At 48.1% G+C, this 21,262-nt stretch overlaps 1 protein-coding gene across 3 annotated transcripts in view; it reads right to left on the reverse strand.

Annotated features, from left to right (window-relative positions):
• Dpf3 (double PHD fingers 3) overlaps positions 1 to 21,262 on the reverse strand; it is a 242,640-nt gene that overhangs the window by 79,856 nt on the left and 141,522 nt on the right. For all 3 annotated transcript variants that reach the window (XM_048362472.1, XM_048362473.1, XM_048362475.1), the window contains exon 6: positions 16,721 to 16,799. In XM_048362472.1, the coding sequence (XP_048218429.1) occupies positions 16,721 to 16,799 (79 nt within the window). The remainder of the gene's footprint in view (positions 1 to 16,720; positions 16,800 to 21,262) is intronic.

Here is a 21,262-nt window from a genome sequence, read left to right on the forward strand (position 1 = left end):
ACAGCCATCCAGCACCACAGCAGAAAGCTGGAGTGAAGGAAGGATTGGGAGAGGAGGGAGGGGGCTAACAAGAGAAGCTGCTAAGAAGAACTTTCCTGGGAGAATTTTACCCAAAGGACTTTACCACCTTCATCTGACTCATGTTAGAATATTACTGGAAAGACTGGAAGATGGTGACAGCCTATTTGCATTGTCTATGGGGCAACAATAAAGACTTATGGGTGGAAAGAAAGAATAGAGGAGAGGGTAAAAAGAGACTCTGAAAGAAAAGACTATGTATAACAATGCAAGGAGCAGCAATGGTGGCTCACGTCTGTCACCCTAGCTACTTAGAAGGCTGAGACCTGAGGACTGTGGTGCAAAAGCAGCCCAAGCAGACAAATCCATGAGACTTACCTCCTCCAATTAACCAGCAAAAAGACAAACAAATGAAGGTATAACTCAACGGGTAGCCTTGAGCAAAAAGACTAAATGAGAGCACAAGGCCCTGAGTTCAACCCCCAGTACCAACACACACACACACACACACACACAAACACACACACACACACACACACACACACCAAACTAAATAAAAGATGGCAGAGAAAGAGAATTTTTATTTTTAATTTAACAAGACTCACACAAGAATGAGCAACATAAACCAAAGGAGGAGTTCAGAACAGCTCCTGCCACCACCTATGAGTATTCACTATGTGGCAGGACCCTTCCAAGCACATCACGTGACCACACTCACTCACGGTAACCTGCATCCCTGCCTTCAAGAAGAGAAGACTAGGGCACCAAGGCAGAGCCATGATAGATTCCTGAGATGGACCAAGAGAGATGGGGATTCGAAGGAACCCCTGGATATGCCAGTTAGGAGGTCAACTCAGAGAGAGAGGGATCTGGGACCTCCGAGCATGAGCCAAGAGTGACGAGGGCCAGGATGCTCCTGAGAATGAGGAAGTAGTGACAGAGACCAAAAAGGGCTCCTTCCAGCTATGTGGGGAGGAGAGAGGACAACTGGTGGGTGGAGGCTCCATAGGGATGAGGGAGGTTGGGTGGGGCTCATTCTTTACCGGGGAAGATCTGTGAACAGGTCTTGCAGGCTGAAGTGAGGCAGTAGGAGGGAGGGTAGTTTGAAAGGCAGGGTTAATGGAACAGATGTTGACCCCAAAACAAAGCATCCAACCCCCAAGACTTCCAATGATGTCATTCTATGGGGCAAGAGGTGTGTGTGTATGCGTGTGTGTCTGTGACAGACAGACAGGCAGACAGAGACAAAGAGACAGAGACAGAGACAGAAACACAGAGACAGACAGAGACAGACCCAGTCTTCCTGATGTATTTTTGTTGAACTGCATCAGATCAGACTGCTACATTTTGATAGGAAGAAACACTTGAAAACACTGCTTTGTCTGACTTGGAGAAGCTAGAAATGACTGTACTGCTTCATCTCTTGTACGGAATCCTAATTTCCCATCACTTCAAGCACTGGGGCCCAGATTCCCAGGCACACAATCTGGGCATCCAGACCCACTCCCATGATGCTCTGCAGCTGCCATCTTGAAATGCTTCAAGTTCAAAGGTCAATGGGGTTCCTCATTTGCACTGGACCCCACAAATTGTGTAGCTGGCACTGGAAATCTGTGGTGGTTGGGGGTGTCGATCTGGGACTAAATTATTCCAACTGACGACAAGAGAGCCACTTAGATGAACACACATCCTCAAGCAGCTCTGAGTGGGGGGTGAAATTCCCTTCTGAGTTCATCTTGGCAGGCTAGCCAAAATGGCTTGCCCCTTGTGGGCATCATTGCAGTGTGAACAGTTGTTCTGGAGCTGCTTTGGATCCATCCCATCCTCAAAGAGGCAGGATCTATAGTGGGGATGTGGACAGGCTCCATCTGAGCTGGCTAGGTTCAAATTCTGCCCACCTGTGTGATCTGGGGTGCATTGCTAAACCTCTCTGTGCCTACAAGTGCAATACAGGGCTGCTCATGACAGCACAGTGTTGTGAGTACAATATGAGAGGATGATTGAAAACAGGGCTTGGCTTAAGGTAAGTCCCAGTCATGGTCCGCCATCACCATTGCCGGCACTCAAATGGACTCGGCAAAGGGCATTAAACCCCAGGTGTGGGCGGGTGGCGGAGGGGTGGGGGTGTGAACCTAATCATTTCTCCTCTCCAGTCTTGGCAGGGAGGGGGGGAGCATGGGTAGAACACAGAAAAGAAGGTGGACAAAAAAGCATTCTGAAAATAAAGTCTTGGAACCATCTGCTATCTCTTTATCATGTCAGCAGTCTCACGCTGGAAATATCTGTCATGCAGGATCAGACCGAGGCCCAAGATTGCTGAAGCATGCAGAGAGGGCCCGGCCCCCATCTCCCTGCTCCAGTCTGCCTTCCCCAGGGCAGACTCCTGTGCGTCACGCACCTCTGAAGCCAGTACCCCTAGGGACCAGTCAGCCCTGCCCAGGCGCAGCCTGAGAGCCTGCCTGTCACCCTGGCAGGGGAGCACCTGGATTTTCTGCTCCTGGCACTATGCATGTGGATAGCAATGGCTGTGACAATAAGGGAGGTCCAGCTTGCCCACCACACCCTCTCTCTCTCTCTCTCTCTCTCTCTCTCTCTCTCTCTCTCTTTCTCCGTCCCCCTGGGCGGATCCATCTGTCAAAGCTGCTGAAATAGCATTTGCCCACATCCCCATCCAGAGCTGGCTTCTCCATGCAGGACCTCCTGGCTGGGGTTCTGCATGCATTTGATGTCACCCCAGAATATTTACAGCGTGCCCCGCCCCCACTTGCCTACCTTAGTTCTACCCTAAGCACTCCTTGTCTAGAGAAGGGGTAAAGAGGAGAGGGGGTGGTGGGGGTGGGGGAGGAGGAGCAGGGGGCCTCGGGCAGTGTGTGTGAACAAAGCCGGTTGCAGCCGACAGCAGAATCCTTCCTGCCGGCGAGAAGCGGCCGCCTTCCCCACTGATAACTTAATGACTCTGGCACATTTTCATCAGCCCAACTTGGAGCCCGCAGTGGGTATCTGCGCCAGTGGCTCCCAGGGACTGAAAGCAGCAGCGGAAAGCAATTATGGATGAACGTCCGAGAAACAAAGCGCGGGCCCTGGGAGTCACCGGCCACCTCTCTTTCTCAGCTCTGCCAGTGCCACTGACAAGAAAGCCTGAAGATCCAGCTCCTTCTGTCTGCACGCCCTTCGCTGTCACCCACACCAGCAGCCCTGTCACGTGTGGGAGCCTGGCCCGGAGGGGAGGGGAAGGGAGGGGGGTGATCATGCTTCTAGTCACTCCAGCAGCATCCTACAAAAGGCTCATGAGGCACAAAGCCCATTTTTTACAAATGAGGACACTGAGTTGGGGGTGGGGGAGGAGTTTAAACAACTTTTTAAATAGGAAGAGGAGAACTCGAGCTCTCATCTCTCTGCCTGGGAAGTGCATCCGGCCCTCCTGGGCACTGCATTGTGGTGCCTGGGCTATCCCGCCCTGGAGCTCTGGCTCTTCCTAGCTTTGGGAACCATGAGTCCTTGGGGCTGGGGTGGGAAGGGCTTTGCATTCTCCTTTCTTGGCCCTTTATCTTGTCTGAACTCTATAATCATCCTGTCATCAAATTCTCCATCATCTAGCCACCTGTGCGTGGAATCTCTCTCCTGCAGGATGGCAGATTCCATTTGGTCAGGTCACCCCAGCCTTGTCACACTCGGTCCTAGACACAAAGGGCTCCCCTTACCATCTTAGCATCCCTCCTCTCTACTGCTATGTGGGGTCAACAAAGCCTCCAGCCAATTTCGAGGTCAGAGAGGAGCCCTGTTCTACAAACTCAGACTGGGACAAAAACCAAGAGCTGCTTCAAAAGCCTCCGGCGCAGAATTGTGTTTTCAGGGTGGGCTTGCTAATCCCACATCCGTGGCCAGGCTTGTCCCAAGAGCCAACAATAGCTCCGGAGATCTTAAAGTGGGGAAAATCATGGTTTCAAGGTTCATCTAGGTCCCACCATGTTTAGACTGCCCCTGTGGAAGTGACAAGATGATCCTCTTGGGCTCCTGTACCTGCTGGGCTATCTTTCCTCTGTCCTGGAAGCCTGGATGTCGACCCCAGAAGGGTAACCTTCTAGAGAGCCAGGGTATGGCCCAGCTCTGCTGGTCACGTACTCTGTATTCTTGCACAAATCACGTACCTTTCTGGGCTTGGTTTGCCCATCTGTAAAATATAGGGGTTATATCAGATGACCTCTAAGACCTCTCCATTCTAGTACTTCATGGCTGTTTCCTCCGGGCCCTGGAAGGCTGTGTGCCTCCTGAATCTATTAGCCCTTCAACTGTGACAGAAAAATGATTCCAGTCCCAGGATCCATGCAGGAGTTGGCGACACCCAAGTCCCCAACCCACCACTCGAAGTCTGCAGCTGCCTTCCTGTGGCTTCTCGCCTTCTTTCGGTCCATCCTTGATGCATATTTTGCACTAAATTCTTCTAGATAGGAGCACAGAGGCCGGGGGAGCATTGGGGTACAATGTCATGACATTTGTAAGGTAACATTCCTTGAGCCTCAACACTAACCCTTATCTTAGGAGTGAGTCCAGACAGACCCAGGATCTCTCCAACTCCACAGAGCTGTTATCAGCAAGGGATGGTGTTGGGCTGATTTTAGGGATTTACTCCATGGAAATGAGTGTTCCAGTTAATAACACTTAGAGCCAAGAGAGGCAACAAAAGCCTTTCATTTCAAAACCCTCTGTAACTTGATTCTCCATCCCCAGCCCAGAAAGCACTCACTGCCTTTGTGGAATCCTGCCGCATCCTGCTCAGAGACCAAGTGGCAGGGTTCTGCCCTTCCTGGGCCTGCCCTCTTGGGCCCTCCACTTGGCTATGCCACCTTGAGCAAGTGACTTAATCTCCCCAAGCCTCAGGTTTCTGTGTAGAATGGAGGTGAGACTTTGACTATCACAGGGGCACTGTGAGAATGGAGTGGAGGGAGTGGCACAGGCCTAGCACACAGAATGTGGGCAGCAATGCCAGCTATCAGCTATCCTGCTAATTCCTCGTGTGTGTGTGTGTGTGTGTGTGTGTGTGTATGTGCACGCACGTGCACGCGCCAGTCCAAGGGCTTGAACTCAGGGCCCAGGTGCTGTTCCTGAGCTTTTCTTATCCAAGGCTAGCACTCTACCACTTTAGCTGCAGCTCCACTTCCAGCTTTTTGCTGATGAATTGGAGATGGGAATTACATGGTCTTCCCAGGCTGGCTTTGTACCATGATCCTCGGATCTCAGTCTCCTGAGTAGCCAGGATCACAAGTGTGAGCCACAGGTACCAGACTTTAGTTCCTTTTTTATCTGACTCTTCCACAGGCCTGGATGGCCCCAACATCTATTACACAGAATACAGAAGGGGACTCTACTGAGGTCTTAAATAAGCCCCCTTTTTTACTTCGTATAAAATATTTGTTGAGAATATCCATGAATTAGGCAGTGAATACATTGGTGTCTCATACTATCTTATTTAACACTCATAGAAAACCTTAAAAGTACATATTATTGTCCTCATTTGACAAAGAAATCAAGGGTCAGAGATGTGCCCAAGGTCATGACTGGGAAGTGGTATAGCAAAGATTCAAATCTTGGGCTCCTGGATTCCAGAATCTTTTCTCAGCTGTCATCCCTTATAAAGCAATGTCTTTGACTCCTCTTCCTAGTAAGCTACAGGTAATGTGTCTTTAATTAGCTGAAAGAATAAAATGGAGGGCTGGGGATATAGCCTAGTGGCAAGAGTGCCTGCCTCGGATACACGAGGCCCTAGGTTCGATTCCCCAGCACCACATATACAGAAAACGGCCAGAAGTGGCGCTGTGGCTCAAGTGGCAGAGTGCTAGCCTTGAGCGGGAAGAAGCCAGGGACAGTGCTTGGGCCCTGAGTCCAAGGCCCAGGACTGGCCAAAAAAAAAAAAAAAAAAAAAAAAAAAAAAAAAAAAAAAAAAGAATAAAATGGAATTATTTCCTTGTGTGTACGTGCACATGCGCACCAGTACTAGGGTGAACTTAAGGCTTTTTGCTTGGCTTTTCCGCTCCAGGCTCATGCTTTACCCCTTAAGCTACACCTCCACTTCCAGTTTTCTTCTGCTCAATTAGAGATAAGAGTCTCTAAAATGTGTCTGCCTGAGCTAACTTTGAACCATGCTTCTCAGCCTTCTGAGAAACAAGGGTTATGAGCGTGAGCCATGAGCATCCAGCTTCTTTTCTATCTTACAAAGAAAACAATCTGAATAATACATATAATTGTCAACATTTCTGGGAAAAGCAGAAAGAAGAGTTAAAACTCAGCCCAATTCTAACATTGGACGTGGGAGCCCCATCATCTCCTTGCCCCTGTTCTCACCCAGGGTCTCCATGCACCTACCGGGCCAGAGTAACAAACAAATCACAGCCTCTGAGACAGAGCTACAAGCCATCTAGCAGGGCTCAACAGTCCTCAGTGATGTCTCCCCTTCCTCTCACACCTAACTGGATCCTTAGTCCTTTTTTGGGGAGGATAGGGGAGTCAGTCATGAGACTTGAACTCGGAGCCTGGGCACTGTTCCTGAGCTCTTTTGCTCAAGGCTACCATTCTACATCTTTGAGCCACAGCACCATTTACAGTTTTCTGGTAGTTCATTGGAGATAAGAGTCTCACAGACTTTCCTGCCTGGGCTGGCTTTGAACTGTGATCTTTGGATCTCAGCCTCCTGAGTAGCTAGGATTACAAGTGTGAGCCACCAGCACCCAGCTTTCTTATTCCCCTATAGGAGGAAACTAATTTTAGGAAACTAATATTAGGAAACTAATATCAATTAGTTTCTATTAGACGTTCCTGCCTGGGTGTACTGATATGACCATACACTTATAAAGCTTTACTGTCCTCTCAGGTTGCCTCCTCCTTTAGAATATTCCCATCAAAGCTGCTATCATGTCTCAACTAATCCAAGCCCAAGATATCAAGAGTCACCCTTGTCACCCCTCTCTTCTCTCTTGTGTATCCACAGGGCCTGGGGGAGGGTCTTTCACAGGGCTGTTCCCGGTTGCCTTCCACCCTCCAGACTTCTCCTGGCTGACAGGAAAAGGCTCCTGGCACACATCCAGCTTCAGGCTCTCCCCCCTTCCCACCCACCCCCTCACCTAATCCTATAGATTCACCTGTCCATAGCAGTTCCAGAGATCCACATGCTTCACCCCTGACAACAAAGTCACCTCTGAACAACTCAGCCTGGCACCCCGCAATACTTGGCCTACTCCATGCCCCCAGTCTGTCAACCCAAACACACTGCCTTAGCCAACATGGTGTATTGCCAGTCCTGGCATGGGCCTCCTCCCCATTCCATTCCCTTCCCCGGCCATTCATCCACCTGATTCAGAAGCACTGTACCCCACTCCCCTCATGCTAGGGCTGGGGTGTGATGGCCTGTGACATGTTCTCTGCCCTCAGAAGGCTGACTTATAGTCCAGATTTAGAAAACAGCCAAGCAGACAAACGGCTACCCCCATGATAGCTCACCTAGTGGGGCTATGTCCAAGGTACCCACAGAGTCTAGAGAGGGGCGAGTGACTATGGCCATCATGGGGTGTGGAAGGAAAGATGGACCCTGGGAGCAAATCCTAGCTCTGCCACTTATTTACTTTGTGACTCTAGAGAAGTTAACTAACCCCCTCCTAACCCTGGTTTCTTTATGGGTAGGTTCAAGAGGAGCATAGCATCTGTCTTGTAGGAGAGGGGTAGGGGGAAAGAGTTCATACAGGTGAAGCCCACAAAAGAACATTGCAGGTCCAGAGCCTGCAAACTTTAGCCATTATCATTACCTATCTCTTTTTCTTTCTCTCCCTCCCTCCCTCCTCCCTGCCCCCCCCCCACACATATCAGGGACAGAGATGGAAATCAGTTCGATCGGTGCTCGTTCGATCCAGTCTCCCTGGCTTCAGGGACACACTGGACCCACAGCCGTTCCTCTCTGTCTGCGCAGCACTCATTGTGTGTTCAATTAAACACCTCCAGTTGTGATGGTTCCAGATCTTTCAAATATACTGGAGAAAAGTACAGAAGCAGGAAAGGTAGGAGAAACATTCCTTAGCAGGTAAACTGCTGTGGGCAAGCCTTGCTATAGACATCCTCATTGCAGTTAGCTTTTCTAACCAGAGGCCTGGCCAAGGAAACCAACTCTCAGTAGCAAAGGATCATCTCTAAGTCCTAGACAGCAAGAGGCAGAGCGCTATGTGATATACACGCCTCCCATCACCTCACACCACACAGTCAGTGAGTGAGCAGACTCCTTCCCCAGCGCATTCACTGGGCCGGACCCCTCCCCCCCCCACGCAACCATGATGGGCACTAAAGCTCTGTGACCTCACAATTCTGCTTCAAGAAAACAGGAAAGCTGGGCTAGGAATATGGCCTAGTGGCAAGAGTGCTTGCCTCGTATATGTGAAGCCATGGGTTCTATTCCTCAGCACAACATACATACAAAAAGTCCAGAAGTGGCACCGTGGCTCAAGTGGTAGAGTGCTAGCCTTGAGCAAAAAGAAGCCAGGGACAGTGCTCAGGCCCTGAGTCCTAAGCCCCAGGACTGGCCAAAAAAGAAAGAAAGAAAGAAAGAAAGAAAAAGAAAGGAAGAAAGAAAGAAAGAAAGAAAGAAAGAAAGAAAGAAAGAAAGAAAGAAAGAAAGAAAGAAAGAAAGAAAGAGGAAGAGAGAGAGAGAGAAAGAGAAAGAGAGAGAGAGAAAGAGAGAGAGAGGAAGGAGGGAAGGAAGGAAGGAAGGAAGGAAGGAAGGAAGGAAGGAAGGAAGGAAGGAAGGAAGGAAGGAAGGAAGGAAGGAAATAGGAAAGCCATATGTAAAGAATTAACTGCAGTGGGCTGGGAATATGGCCTAGTGGCAAGAGTGCTTGCCTCCTACACATGAAGCTCTCGGTTCGATTCCCCAGCACCACATATATGGAAAAACGGCCAGAAGGGGCGCTGTGGCTCAGGTGGCAGAGTGCTAGCCTTGAGCGGGAAGAAGCCAGGGGCAGTGCTCAGGCCGAGTCCAAGGCCCAGGACTGGCCAAAAAAAAAAAAAAGAATTAACTGCAATGTGGCTGCTGTTGGAGAACAAATTTTAAACTGTCTTAATTGCTTAACAAGTAGAATCTTGACTACATTCATTGGGGAACAGCCAGAAACAGTCCTGTGTCTACATCATGAAATACTATGTAGCCCTAAAAATGATGTCGAAGAAGTGTTATTTGTTAACAGGGAAAGATGCTCTCACATACCACTGCATGGGAAGGCACAGGGATGTCTATGTTTGTAAACTTGTTATCGGGCACTGTAATCAAGTCATTTGTTAGTGAAGAAAGCTTTGGAAATAGGAATTGAGGAAACAAAGTGTAGGGAGGAAATGGTATGAGTATGTCTTGAATTCTTTTAAGACAAAGCTTATTAAAATTGGTATGCAATTAAGTTAGGTGTGATTTAAACACTGATGTAAAATTAGCATGTCATTCTTTATGTCCATCCATCTGTACTAAATCTGTGCTAAGACTCTCATCACATCTACTGAGTTTTGTCATTGCAGAATTCGGACAAGTATTTGTTGGCAAATTCTTAAGAAGTTACAAGTAATCTCTGCTCATAATTTCTATTGGTCCTCTTGTTGCTGTAATGGGGCTTTTGTGGCAAAGACTCCTTTGATTGCAGTTCAAAACTAGCCCCAGCAGAAAAATCCCTCTAAAACTCCATCTCCCAATTAACCAGTGAAGAGCCAGTCTGGAAGAATGGCTCAAGAGAATTACCTCTAATGAACCAGCAAAACGCTGGAAGTGGCACTGTGACTCAACGTGGTAGAGTGCTAGCCTCAAGCAGAAGCGCTCAGGGACAGTGGCCAGGCCTTGTGTGCAAACCCCTGTGAATGCCAACGGGGGTGAACTATCCCAGCAACAAACACCTAGACCTCTGGGACTCTGGGCCAGTTCAGGGAACAAGGGATCATGGAGGGAGCATGTAGGAGGAGAACGATGTCACATCCTAAATGGAGTCGCTTTTCACTCGCCCTTCAAAATTAATCAGAGCAGAGGGATCAAGAGATAGCAGCTTGTCCATCTAATGTCAATACCTGTCTAACTTTTAACTGGACAGGAACTTACATTCTCCAACCTAGCCTTAGTCTAGCATACTCTCCCCTGCCTAGTTGCCAGATGTCAGAAGTAGCTAGAGACATTTTCCACCAACTCCAGGACAGCCTAGAATGCAGGAGATAAGTCATCCATGTCATCCAATTTTTAATTTTCTGCCCTAAATCCTTCCTTTTGCCTTTTGTGTGCTCTCTTAATATTTTTTTATTGTCCAGCCCCTGCCTTATGATACTTCTTCTAGGTTTCATCCAAGGACTAGCATCTACCACCAAGGGACAGCTGCTGGTCTGCTTGCCTTCTCCTGGAGGGGCCACCTTTCTGCCTTTTACCCCTAATATCGATGTCCCTTGCCAGCAGGAAGTAGCCAAAGAGAGTCTACATCCTTTTTCATAATTATTAAAAGGACAGAATATAAGGTCCACCCCCGGGAAGGCTCCACGCAGATACCCCTGCCTGTTTAAGTCTACACCCAGTAGCTGTGTTAACTAGGTAACTGGCACACCTGAAGACAGTTACCTCCCCCTTCTCTGAGATCACATCCAATACACCTGGCCAAACCTCCCACCCTTGCCCTAGATAAGGCTGGGCCGTGTTTCAGCCCTTCTTCTCTCTGGCCATGCTTCATCCAGCAGTTCAGGAATAGTGGCATTCTCCTTTATCAGCTACCTACTTTAATAAACTTTACAAGGGGAAGGGTGGAACAAATCCTGAGAATGAATAGAGCAAGTACAATGTATGTTACCATTGAAGACTAGGATTATGGGTGGTTTTTATTTTCCCCCATTTTTTGTGTGTCTGTGCAGGTACTGGGGCTGGAACTTGAAGCGTCAAGCTACTTGCTTGGCTTATTCACTCAAGGCTGGTACTCTACAGTTCCATTTCCAGCTTTCTGGTAGTGAATTGGAGATAAGAGTCACAGACTTTCCTGCCTGGGCTGGCTTGGAACTGCAGTCCTCAGATCTCAGCCTCCTAGTAGCTAAGAATATAGGCAAGAGAGCCACAAGAGCCAAGCTGTTTCTCCTTTCTATGTATCTGTAGTGTCTGGGGTTTTTTCTGCATGAGCAAGTATTTCCATAGAAAAAGTTATTTTCAAAACCAAAAAGATTCAAACCTCAGAACCTCAAAAAAATAAACAAAAAGCATATCTACAAATGTTAATAGCTATTTTATTACGGGTCACTCACACCTCACAGGAATTAAGTAACATCTAGCAAAAAGGTCTCAAAGGATGGAAATGGAAAGGCTGGCTTTGATAGCACATGTGTGAGCAATGGACAAAGCAGGAATACAGGAGAGCAGAAGGGCCAAGAGCACTGAGGAGGAAGAAACTTCAGCCCCTCTTGGCACTGTCTCTGGCCAGCTTTGCAGGCACCTGGAACCTGTATCCATGGCCCAATAGTATCCATATACTTAAACCTTTGCAGTGACAAATGCACTCCATCTCCAGGGACCACGCCACCAGCCCTGCTCCACAAACCAAGTTTCTGGGACACCAAGTCTTCCCCACCCTGTCCCACCCCACTCCCATCCAAAGACCTGCAAACTAACAGCAAGGACAACTGAGTGATGGGCCCTGATTCCTGCCAGCCATAAGGGCAGCCGGCCTGAAGGCCATGTTGTCATTGCCTTTTCCCACAGTTTGAGGCTCAAAGCCCAGAACCTTAGAGAAAATGGGCCTGTATGCCCTTTAAAAGATTTTAAGAAGATTGCAATAGCCATCTCATTCTCAAGTCTGGGTTACAGCACTGTCATTTGAAGGGGGCTGAGGTGACACCCAGCAGACTTTCTGGGCCTACTGTTGAGGGTGTGGCTGTTCTATGTACCAATCACCCAGCACCCAGCCACCTAGGTCCTTGGAAATTCCCAGATATCCCATCATTGCTTCTCCCTTCCTGTCCTCCAGGTACTGTGTCTCCTGGGTGATGAGCCTCAAGGCAAAGCTGTTGTCTAGGAGGAAAGGAACCCACTGTGAAAGGAAGGGGTGCAGACCAGGAGCACCCAGAAACCCAAGAGATGAGCCAGTCCCTCATGGACAAATGAGGATGAGGTGCCATAGCCACAGAGAGAAGATTCAGGAAAGACACCTGGGACTCTGCTGTGGCCTGATTCCTTCACCCATCACAGCAGGAGGGAAGATTTCTGAGCAGGAAAGGCCTCCTGGCTGACTCTGACACCGCCCTCACTGTGACCTTAGGAGGAAAGCCATGCTGCGGTCAGTGATAGGGACCCAATTCTACTGGGGGAGGGAGGGGCTGGGAGGACCCCTCCTCCTGTGAGAACACTGGAAGTAAACCATGGGTGAGTCTCCTGGGAGCGCCTCAGTCACCTCTGTTTGCTTTAAGTCAAAGTCTACCCAGATGCCCTTAGGGGGAGGGTGGGTGACTTCAATAGATTTAAATGTAAGAGGTTGGAAACTACCCAGTCCTTACCACTTGAACTACAACAATTGCCTAACTCTGCCAAGCTGATACCTAGAAGCTGTTGTCAATAGTGAACAGGTCCTCCCGCATAAATAAGATTATTTAGAACTTCTAAGACATAATTAACTTCTAAATCAGGCACCCTTGGCTCATACCTATAATCCGAGCTACTCAGGAGGCTGAGATCTGAGAGTCACTGCTCAAAGCCAGCTAAGGCAAGAAAGTCCACGAGACTCTTAAATAAACTACTCAGAAAAGGTCAGATGTAGCACTATGGCTCAAACTGGTGGAGCATTAGCCTTGAGCACAATGAGGCACTGTGAGCACCAACTATTAGAAATTGTTACAATAACTTAGGGGGTGGGGGGAAAGTACAAGGGTTTACTTTGCTCCTCCCCAAATGGTTAACACTTAGAGACAATGTTTGCCCTGAGATCCTACCAGCATCTCTATCTTCTTTCCTCCCATGTTTCTTGAACAAAAAAAATATAGAAAAGTGGGTTTTTGTCAAGAGTGGGTCTTTTGCCTAAGCCATCAGAAGCCAAGAGCTTTTAAGTTTGAACCAGTCATTCCCAAATATAGGCCTATGAATTCTCTGGGGTTGGGTATAGTGGCTCACACCTGTAATCTTAGCTACTGGGGAAGAAGCAGAGATAGGAGGATCATGATCAACAGGCCAGCTTGGGCCAAGATCCTATCTGAGAAACAAACTAAAACCAAAGGAGCTGGGAGTGTGCCCCAAGTGGTAGTATGCTCGCTAATCAAGTTCAAATCCCAAGTCTGCAAATAAAGCCTTGAGAAGCACTCAGAAAATACAGGTTCCAAGCCAGCCCCTTGTGATTCTGGTTGAGGAAGTCTGGAATGAGCCCAGAATCTGTACTTTAATAAGTATCTATATACATGGTCTGGGTCCCACTTGGACAAACACTGATAGCCTTCCCCACACAGTCCTATTCAGTTACTATGTTTGTGAGTAATGAACACTTCCTTGAGTAAGAGAACATGACAGATGAAACAGATCTTCAATCCCTAAGCTGAGTAAACTTTCAAGCAGTTACTGGCTGGAAAGCGAAGTATTCATACACACACCATGGATTAGATAAAATACAAGTTACGATCAGGTGATTTAATGCTTTCTGGAACAAATTCTATGGCTGAGTCAAAGGCAAGAGGCAATCACCTGAAGTTATCAGTTCAGATAACTTGTCCACGATCTGAAAGGTAAGTTTGGACCAAAAATATCAGTGCCTATGTTCAGGAACACAGACCAGAAGGAGTTAAACACAATCACATCTGGAAAGTGGCTAGTACCACTCCACATAAACCCAGAGTGAGCAGAGAGAGGTGTTGGGGTCCAAGGTGACCTAATAATTTTGTAAATAACTCAAAAGATGAGAGTGGGAATTATGCAAATCAAGCCACAGATGATACCAAAATGGTAGGGATCATAAATCTGTGGAGAATGAAATTGAACTTACTGGGCAATGTCTTTACATTCTCCTTTATTGAATCTTGTATATTGAAGGCACACATTATTCTGTTTACTGAGACTTAATAGGGGCAAATGCAGTGTGATTTCTAGAAGGTGGGGTGATCGAATACATAAACAGAAAAGAGCATCCACCATTACAGACACTGGCATGGGGCAGAAGGGGACCCATTGGGAAGCAGAGTATTTTCTGCAGATGCAGGTTGTGCTAAAAGCTGGTGTACAAAGCAAACTAGGGAAAGCATGAGGCCCTCTTTGAGCCACTTTGCCTTGATGCTACTTCCAATGGGCATGCTGTGCTTAAATGTAGACTCAGAAGGGACTCGGAGGACTGCACAGAAATTATGAGTGAGAGCATAGGTCCTCCAAGAATACACAAGATGTCAGACAAAAATGCTGAGTGTGCCTTTTTGTTGGGCAAAGATGCCCAAAGGACCGGGGCGGGGGCGGGGGGGGGGTCCCTGTCAAAGAGAACATTTCCAGCCATTCTGAAGGAGAAACAATCACTGAGTGCACAGCTGGAATCATGGGTAAAGGGCAGCTTATGGTAACACCATCTCTGGGGACATTCAAGAAGGGCGACCAGACACCTCTCTACTTAGGATGCATTAGAGATGATTAAAAGTATTCTTTGCCTAGTTCAGGACAGGGGGCTGGAGGAAGGGGCACTTATGACCTCTCCAAAGGTCTTTTACATCCCAAGGGATCATATGTCTAAAGGGCACCAGATAAAAATAAAATCTATTAATCATTGAGCTGCCACACAATGTCCTCAAGAGAACCAGAATGGAGATGGGGACTCCACAGTGGCCCTTGCTCTTCTGAAGGAGGGAGAGGGAGGCAGCACATGGGCAGATGGAGCTGAGAGCAGTTACGCTAGGATTCCAGAAAGCCAATGACAGCCTGTAGAGAAGCCTCTCAAGCCCACAGGGTAAACAGAAAGCGGAAGGGACCCTGTGGGGAGGGGCTCAGGAAATAGCAAATGACACTAAGGGCCTGTAAGCAAAGCTAGGAGCTTTCAGGGAGAGAGCTCTTGTGCCAGCACTTGGTGCAGGAAAAGGAGAAGCAGGCAGGGGGAGGCTCCATCGATTCATCAACAAGGAGGAAGATGCTGGAGACAAAGGTGGGAAGAGGAACTGGGAGGTAAGGAAGGCAAGGGCAGAGGGCACATAGGGTGTGTCTGGGACTAGTTCTGGCGGGGAATCTAATAAAAGCTATAGAAAGAGGGGGAGCAAGTAAAATGCTAATCCTGCTGTCTGTGATAACAGAATATCACATAATTGAAAAGATAGCTTATTAAAAGACAGACTGAATGGCAATGCCCCAGTTTCCAAGTAACTGCTGGTATTCTTGTTGGAAAACCTTCCCCATGGGGGCCTGTGTCCTCCCCCCACACTCCAGCCCACAATCAGTCTCTCAAGAGCTAGCACAGTAAGGCTTTAACCACTGGGACCAAAGCAAAGCCCATCCAGGAAGTAAGACCCAGGTAAAGCAGTGCCAGGAAGCATCAATATCATCACCCCACTCCACCCCCCACCCCGATATATACCCATCCCTTCTTCCTCCTCATCCTGGAGCACAGCTGCTACAGGGTTGTGGTGCTCCCTGAAAAAAAACAGCTCAGGAATGACAATCTGCACGGTATACTAAACAGCCAAATAGGGGTCATGGAGTTTGAATTCTTCTAGCAATATGTTCCCCAATCAGCTGTCACCCCATCAGGCACAGAACAACATTCTGAACTCCAAAGACTCCAGTGAAGAGGGACGAAAAGGGCTCCATCCAGCATAATTCCTGTGCCCCCTCTCCTCTGACTCTATCCCTGACTTTATGGCGATCATAGATGGCAATCAGCAAGATGGCTGACACACCCAAAGACACCATGCCAGGTTCTGCCTTTGCCATTTCACTGCCATTCTCAAGGTAGCCCATCTTCTTCATTATTCTCAGAGAGAAGACGGAACAGGGGATGGAAAGAGATAACCATTAAGAGTATGGTGCGTGGGTTGCCCCAGCCATGGAATAGGAAAATGGCACTTGCTGTAGTGAAAAGAGGAAGGATTCTGAGCACACCACCCCACACCCTAGTAAGTGACAAAGACAAAGACTGCTGTCTCCATCTGACCTCAATCCCACCTCCAACTGAGGATTCTACTCCATTCCCTAACTAGAAGCTGAGCAGTCACTTGTCCAAAGATGTTTCTGAGGGTCATTTGTTAAAGTGATTTGTCATTATAGAAAGATTATTAATGTGCTCTACCTAGGACAAGAGGGAGAGAGACAGAGATAGAGACACAGAGACAGAGAGACAGATGCAGAGACTCAGAGAGAAACTTAAAGGGAAATACATGGAAAGGCACTACAGCCAAGTATTTTTGGTAGAGGGTTTTGAGTTATTCTTTTGTTTGTAAGCCTCTGAAAATAGACAAATAAAGGGAGAACCCTAGAAGAGAGAAAGGAGGAGGAAAGGCACAAAAAAGGCATAGAACATGGAGATGGGGGGGGGCCCTGACAGGCTTGATCCTCTTGCATAGAGGTATAAGCACATAGGCAACCAGAGCCAGAGGTGATTGTACTGGAGAAGCAGGCAGACAAACCTGGTAAGGCCCAAGAGTTGGTGGGCTGGCATCCAAGGAAACATGGGGATATGGGACAGAGGAATATGGCAGGGGTAGGGGCAGAGGAGGCCATACTTACTGTCACAGACATAGGGTTTGTCATGGTCTTCCTGAGAGGCAGCATCATGCCTCCTCCTGCCACCTGCAGAGCCACGAGCCTGGGGAGACATAAGGGTATGGGAGGTTGGTCATGATGTCACTCAGTTCCTGGCATGCACTCCGCGAGCATCACTTGCATCTTTTCATGCAATCTTCTTCATGGATTTAGTAGGGACCAACCCCACTTTATAGGAAAGGAAACTGAGGCCCAGAGGAGTTAAGGTAACTTGCCCCAAATCTCTCAGCTACTCAATGGAAAGTTCAGGAGGTGGATCCTCACACAAGGAAGTGAGTCACTGGAGGAGGTACTTTGAAGGTTACAGTTTGCCCCTGGCTTCTTCCTCCTGCCACTCACTCCTGTTTCCGGGCCACCATGAGAGAAGCAACATTGTTCTGTCACATACTCCTGCTGCCATGATGGTTGGCCTCACCTTAAGTCAACAGTAATGGAACAAGTGGGCTATGGACTGAACCCTCTGAAACCCCACACCAGAATGAATCCTTCCTCCCTCAAGTTATTTTCTTAGGCATTTTCTCCCAGTGACAAACTGTCTGACCAACAGCCCACTGACACATGGTGAAGAAGCCCACCAGTCAATCAGGTGGCTTGCATATTAGGATCAAGTCCTACCTAAAGGGCAGGAACTGTAATTTCAGTTGTAACTCTGTTCCTGTGTCCATGCTGCCCAACCCTCAAGAATCTCAGGAGCCAGCCAAGCCTATAGTCTGGGGCTCAAGAAAGAGCCCAGCCTCCCCCTCCAACGTTGGCCTTCCCAGTAGGGATGGGCTTCAGCTGAGGCCTTCCTGGGTAGTCTGCCTTAGACCTTCAGACACTGACTAGACCTGGACCTTCATGCTGTCCCAAGGCTGGACACCATGTATGCATCTCCCAGAAAGGCTCAGCTGAAGCTGAAGGGAGGAGAAAAGGAGCTACACCTCCAGGAATAACAAAAAGCCAGCCCAAACAGCTGCCAGCAGCTCTGCAGCCCAAGACAGTGGCTGCAGGAAGGCAGCAGGGCTTATATTTAAACCTCTATAAGTCCCATACTGGTCATGTGTGCAGCATCCTATCCCTTCCAGGTCATTCTTTTGCAATGAGTAGCAGTCAACTGTCAGCCAAAGAAATGGCCAGCTGAGGTCTTTAGGCACAGAGGAAGGCTCAGAAGCCTGGGACACAGGAGAAATGAAGCTGTCCCAATGCCAGGCCTGAAGCAGTAGCTTCACAGATTTCATGGTGGGAAGGCCTAAAATGCACACACACACACACACACACACACACACACACACACACACACACCTACACACACACCTCTCTCTCTCTCTCTCATATGCACAAAGTATACATACCTTGTTGGGGGCCTTGCAGTGCAAAGGCCCATGGTGTGTGTGTGTCTGTCTGTCTGTCTGTGTGTGTGTCTGTCTGTCTGTCTGTCTGCATACACACTGTGCCCATACACACACATTTCACAGTGGCAAGGCCGATCCTTAGGCATGTGAAGCTCCCCTTTCTCTCACGACACCCACATTTCACAATCAACCCCACCTTCCAGTCTACGGACTCTGCCACCTTCTCAGTTTGTCTCTCTCCAAAATACATGAGAAAATGCCATCCCTTCCCTGCCTCTGCCTCCCACCCAGCCCTTCCCACTGACAGCCAATAGCCCTCCGCCCTTGCCATGAGCACCCAGAGTCAACCAAGATGGAGCCATGGTGCAGCCTATCACCTTGGTGCACTGAGGGCTGCTGGGCTGCCATGCCCAGGGAGGTCGTCCTCACTGCCCCAGCCCCCTACATACTGCCTCAGTAAAGCCAGGGGCAGCTTGATGTGTGCGGGCCATGGCCTGAGCAGGTGAACCCCAGTCAGGCAGAATAACAGGGCCTCCAAAGATGTGAGAGTGGCTCTAAGAGACCAGCAAAGGATCAAGGGAGAAGAGGAGGAAGAGTCAGTGCTGCCGTTTCTGGGATCACTGCCAGTGGGTAAGGGCAGCCCTGAGGAGAGCCATGATTCCATTCCCCTGCTCCAGGGCTGACCAGAAGGGTGATTGTAGGCTCCCACAGTGTCTGTGCCTTTGTTTCCTCAAATGAAAACCAAAGATCATGTCTACCAGATGCTCATGGCTTGCAGATGCTTCAGACCATTACCATCTCCTGCAATACTCAGGCTTGGCAACTCAATATCCTACTTGTTCTGCTCAAAGGCCTCCTCCTCTGAGAAGCCCTCCCTGATCAACAGATGCCTCTTCATACCTTCATTCCTTCTCTTTCCTCTACTCTGCTATTATGTTTCATTGTAGCAGTTAACATTGTGTGGCACCCAAGTATAGACATTTTGGTTGATGGGTAGATTTTCAGTCCTCTATGGGGTAGCAATCCATCTATTTGGGCCACCACTATTCTTGGAAGCAGGCACAGGGCCAGCTACAGAAGCAGATCTTGAGTGTTCACCAAACAGATGATCAGGCAGGCAGCGAGTGGTTCCTTTTCTGTCTCATCATTCTCTGTACCCAAATGCCATTGTTTTCTTCCTTAAATGACCATTGCACACTTTGCTTTTCCTTCCTGTTCCACAACCTAATCCAGGTGCTTGCTGACTGAACTACCCAAGGGACCAACAGCTAGGGCTCTGTCTTTACACTATCCAGCCCTCCCTACCCTGCATGAAGACAGTCCCGCCATTTAGACAGCAGGGAGAAGCACCTGAAGTCTGGACCATCCACTCATTCATGTGGTCTGGCATTGCCACTTACCACACACCCAGTGGCAACTCAGCCCCATCAGGCTGGCACCAGGCGCTTGCTATGTCCTTGTATTTGTTTTTATTGACCCCTGTTATGAATAACACATTCCCTGCTCATTATATCTATGCTCTAGCCTGCTAACATCCCCTCCCAAGTTCTTCCTCTGGTCACACAGAGAAGTAAAATGAGCATGGCTTTCAAGTCTGATAGACATAGGTTTAAACTCCAGTAATGTAATCAATTTTTCATCCCTATAACAAAATGCCCAAAGGACTGGAGGCATGGCTCAGTTGGTAGAACAAAAGCCAATGACCAAAAGCATCAGGTACCAAGTTTGACTCTCAGTCTCAGACCAAAAAAAAGAAGAAGAAGAAAGAAAAGAAAAGAAATAACAAAATACTCAAGGGCTGGGAATATGGCCTAGTGGTAAAGTGCTCGCCTCGTATACATGAAGCTCTGGGTTTGATTCCTCAGCACCACATATATAGACAAAAGCCGGGAGAGGTGCTGTGGCTCAAGAGGTAGAGTGCTAGCCTTGAGCAAAAAGAAGCCAGGGAGTCCACACCCCAGGACTAGCAACAAAAACAAAACAAATAAACAAAATACCCAAGCCAAGTACTTTATAAAAAATTACTTTGGATCACAGTTTTGAGGTCCAAGATCTACTAGTGATCTTACCTAGTCGTAGCCTTCTTGCTGCCAAAATTCCCGGGTCGCACAGAATCACAAGACAGGAAGCATGCGTGTGTACATGTCTCTCCTGGTGTCTCTCCCCCCTCTTATATAGCCTCCAGGATTCCATTATGGGAGCTTCACCCTGATGACCTTAATCTAATCCTAGTCACCCTGCACCTCTCCACACCACAATCAGATGAAGTATCATCTTGTGTGCTGCACCTTGAATAGGGATCTCAGGTCAAAGGACCCTTATACAAACAGTAGCAACAGCTAGGTGTCTCGGACAAGTTACTTCTTCAAGCTTTAGTTTTCTTATCTATAAAATAAGCACAGCAGAGTTGCTGAAAGGGTTAAAGGTTTGGGGTGTGAAACCATAGGGAACAACACTAAATCCACGGGAAGTGCTCAATACATCTTCCCCTCCGTGCTCACGTCAATTCCTCTCCCCTCGTTGCCTTGTGCTGGTACACAGTCAGAAGTCTGCTGTTCTCTTCATTGTATCATGGATTTTAACAATGACATTGGAAATTTGATTATGAATCCTTAACACTTAGCACTGGACTGGACACACAGCATGCAAAGCTCTTTCACATGTATTAGCTCAGTTCATTCCTACAATAATACTATGAGTTTGATCCATCATGTCATTATTCTTAATGTGTCACTTCATGAAGCTCCATAACTTATCCACAAAAACAGAGTCTGTAAAGCAGCAGGATCTGATTCTCCAAAAGAAACTATCCTCTCCCCTGAGAACTGTTCACCCCTTGCCCCCCACTCACAGAGTGGTAGACCAAGGCAGCCATGAAGGATACCACATGAACCTGCTCCACTGGCTACAGTTAATTGGCTGACTCAGGAATAGTCACCTGGTTGCAGGGCCAATCAGATTCTACCTTCAAGCTTCACCAGTGGAATTCTACCTCCAAGAAGCTTAGGAAACAATAACTTTTGCTAACACAACCCACATGTATGGTACAGATTCATTCATCCATGAGATATGAGGCCCTGTGTACAGATGATCAGGAAGATGTCATTACAGAGAAAATAAAGGAAGAAAAATCCAGAAATGGCTGAATCCCTGCCACTTCTCTGCCCTTTCTATG

Source organism: Perognathus longimembris, chromosome 14, assembly GCF_023159225.1.
Source record: "Perognathus longimembris pacificus isolate PPM17 chromosome 14, ASM2315922v1, whole genome shotgun sequence".
Classification (NCBI taxonomy): domain Eukaryota; kingdom Metazoa; phylum Chordata; class Mammalia; order Rodentia; family Heteromyidae; genus Perognathus; species Perognathus longimembris.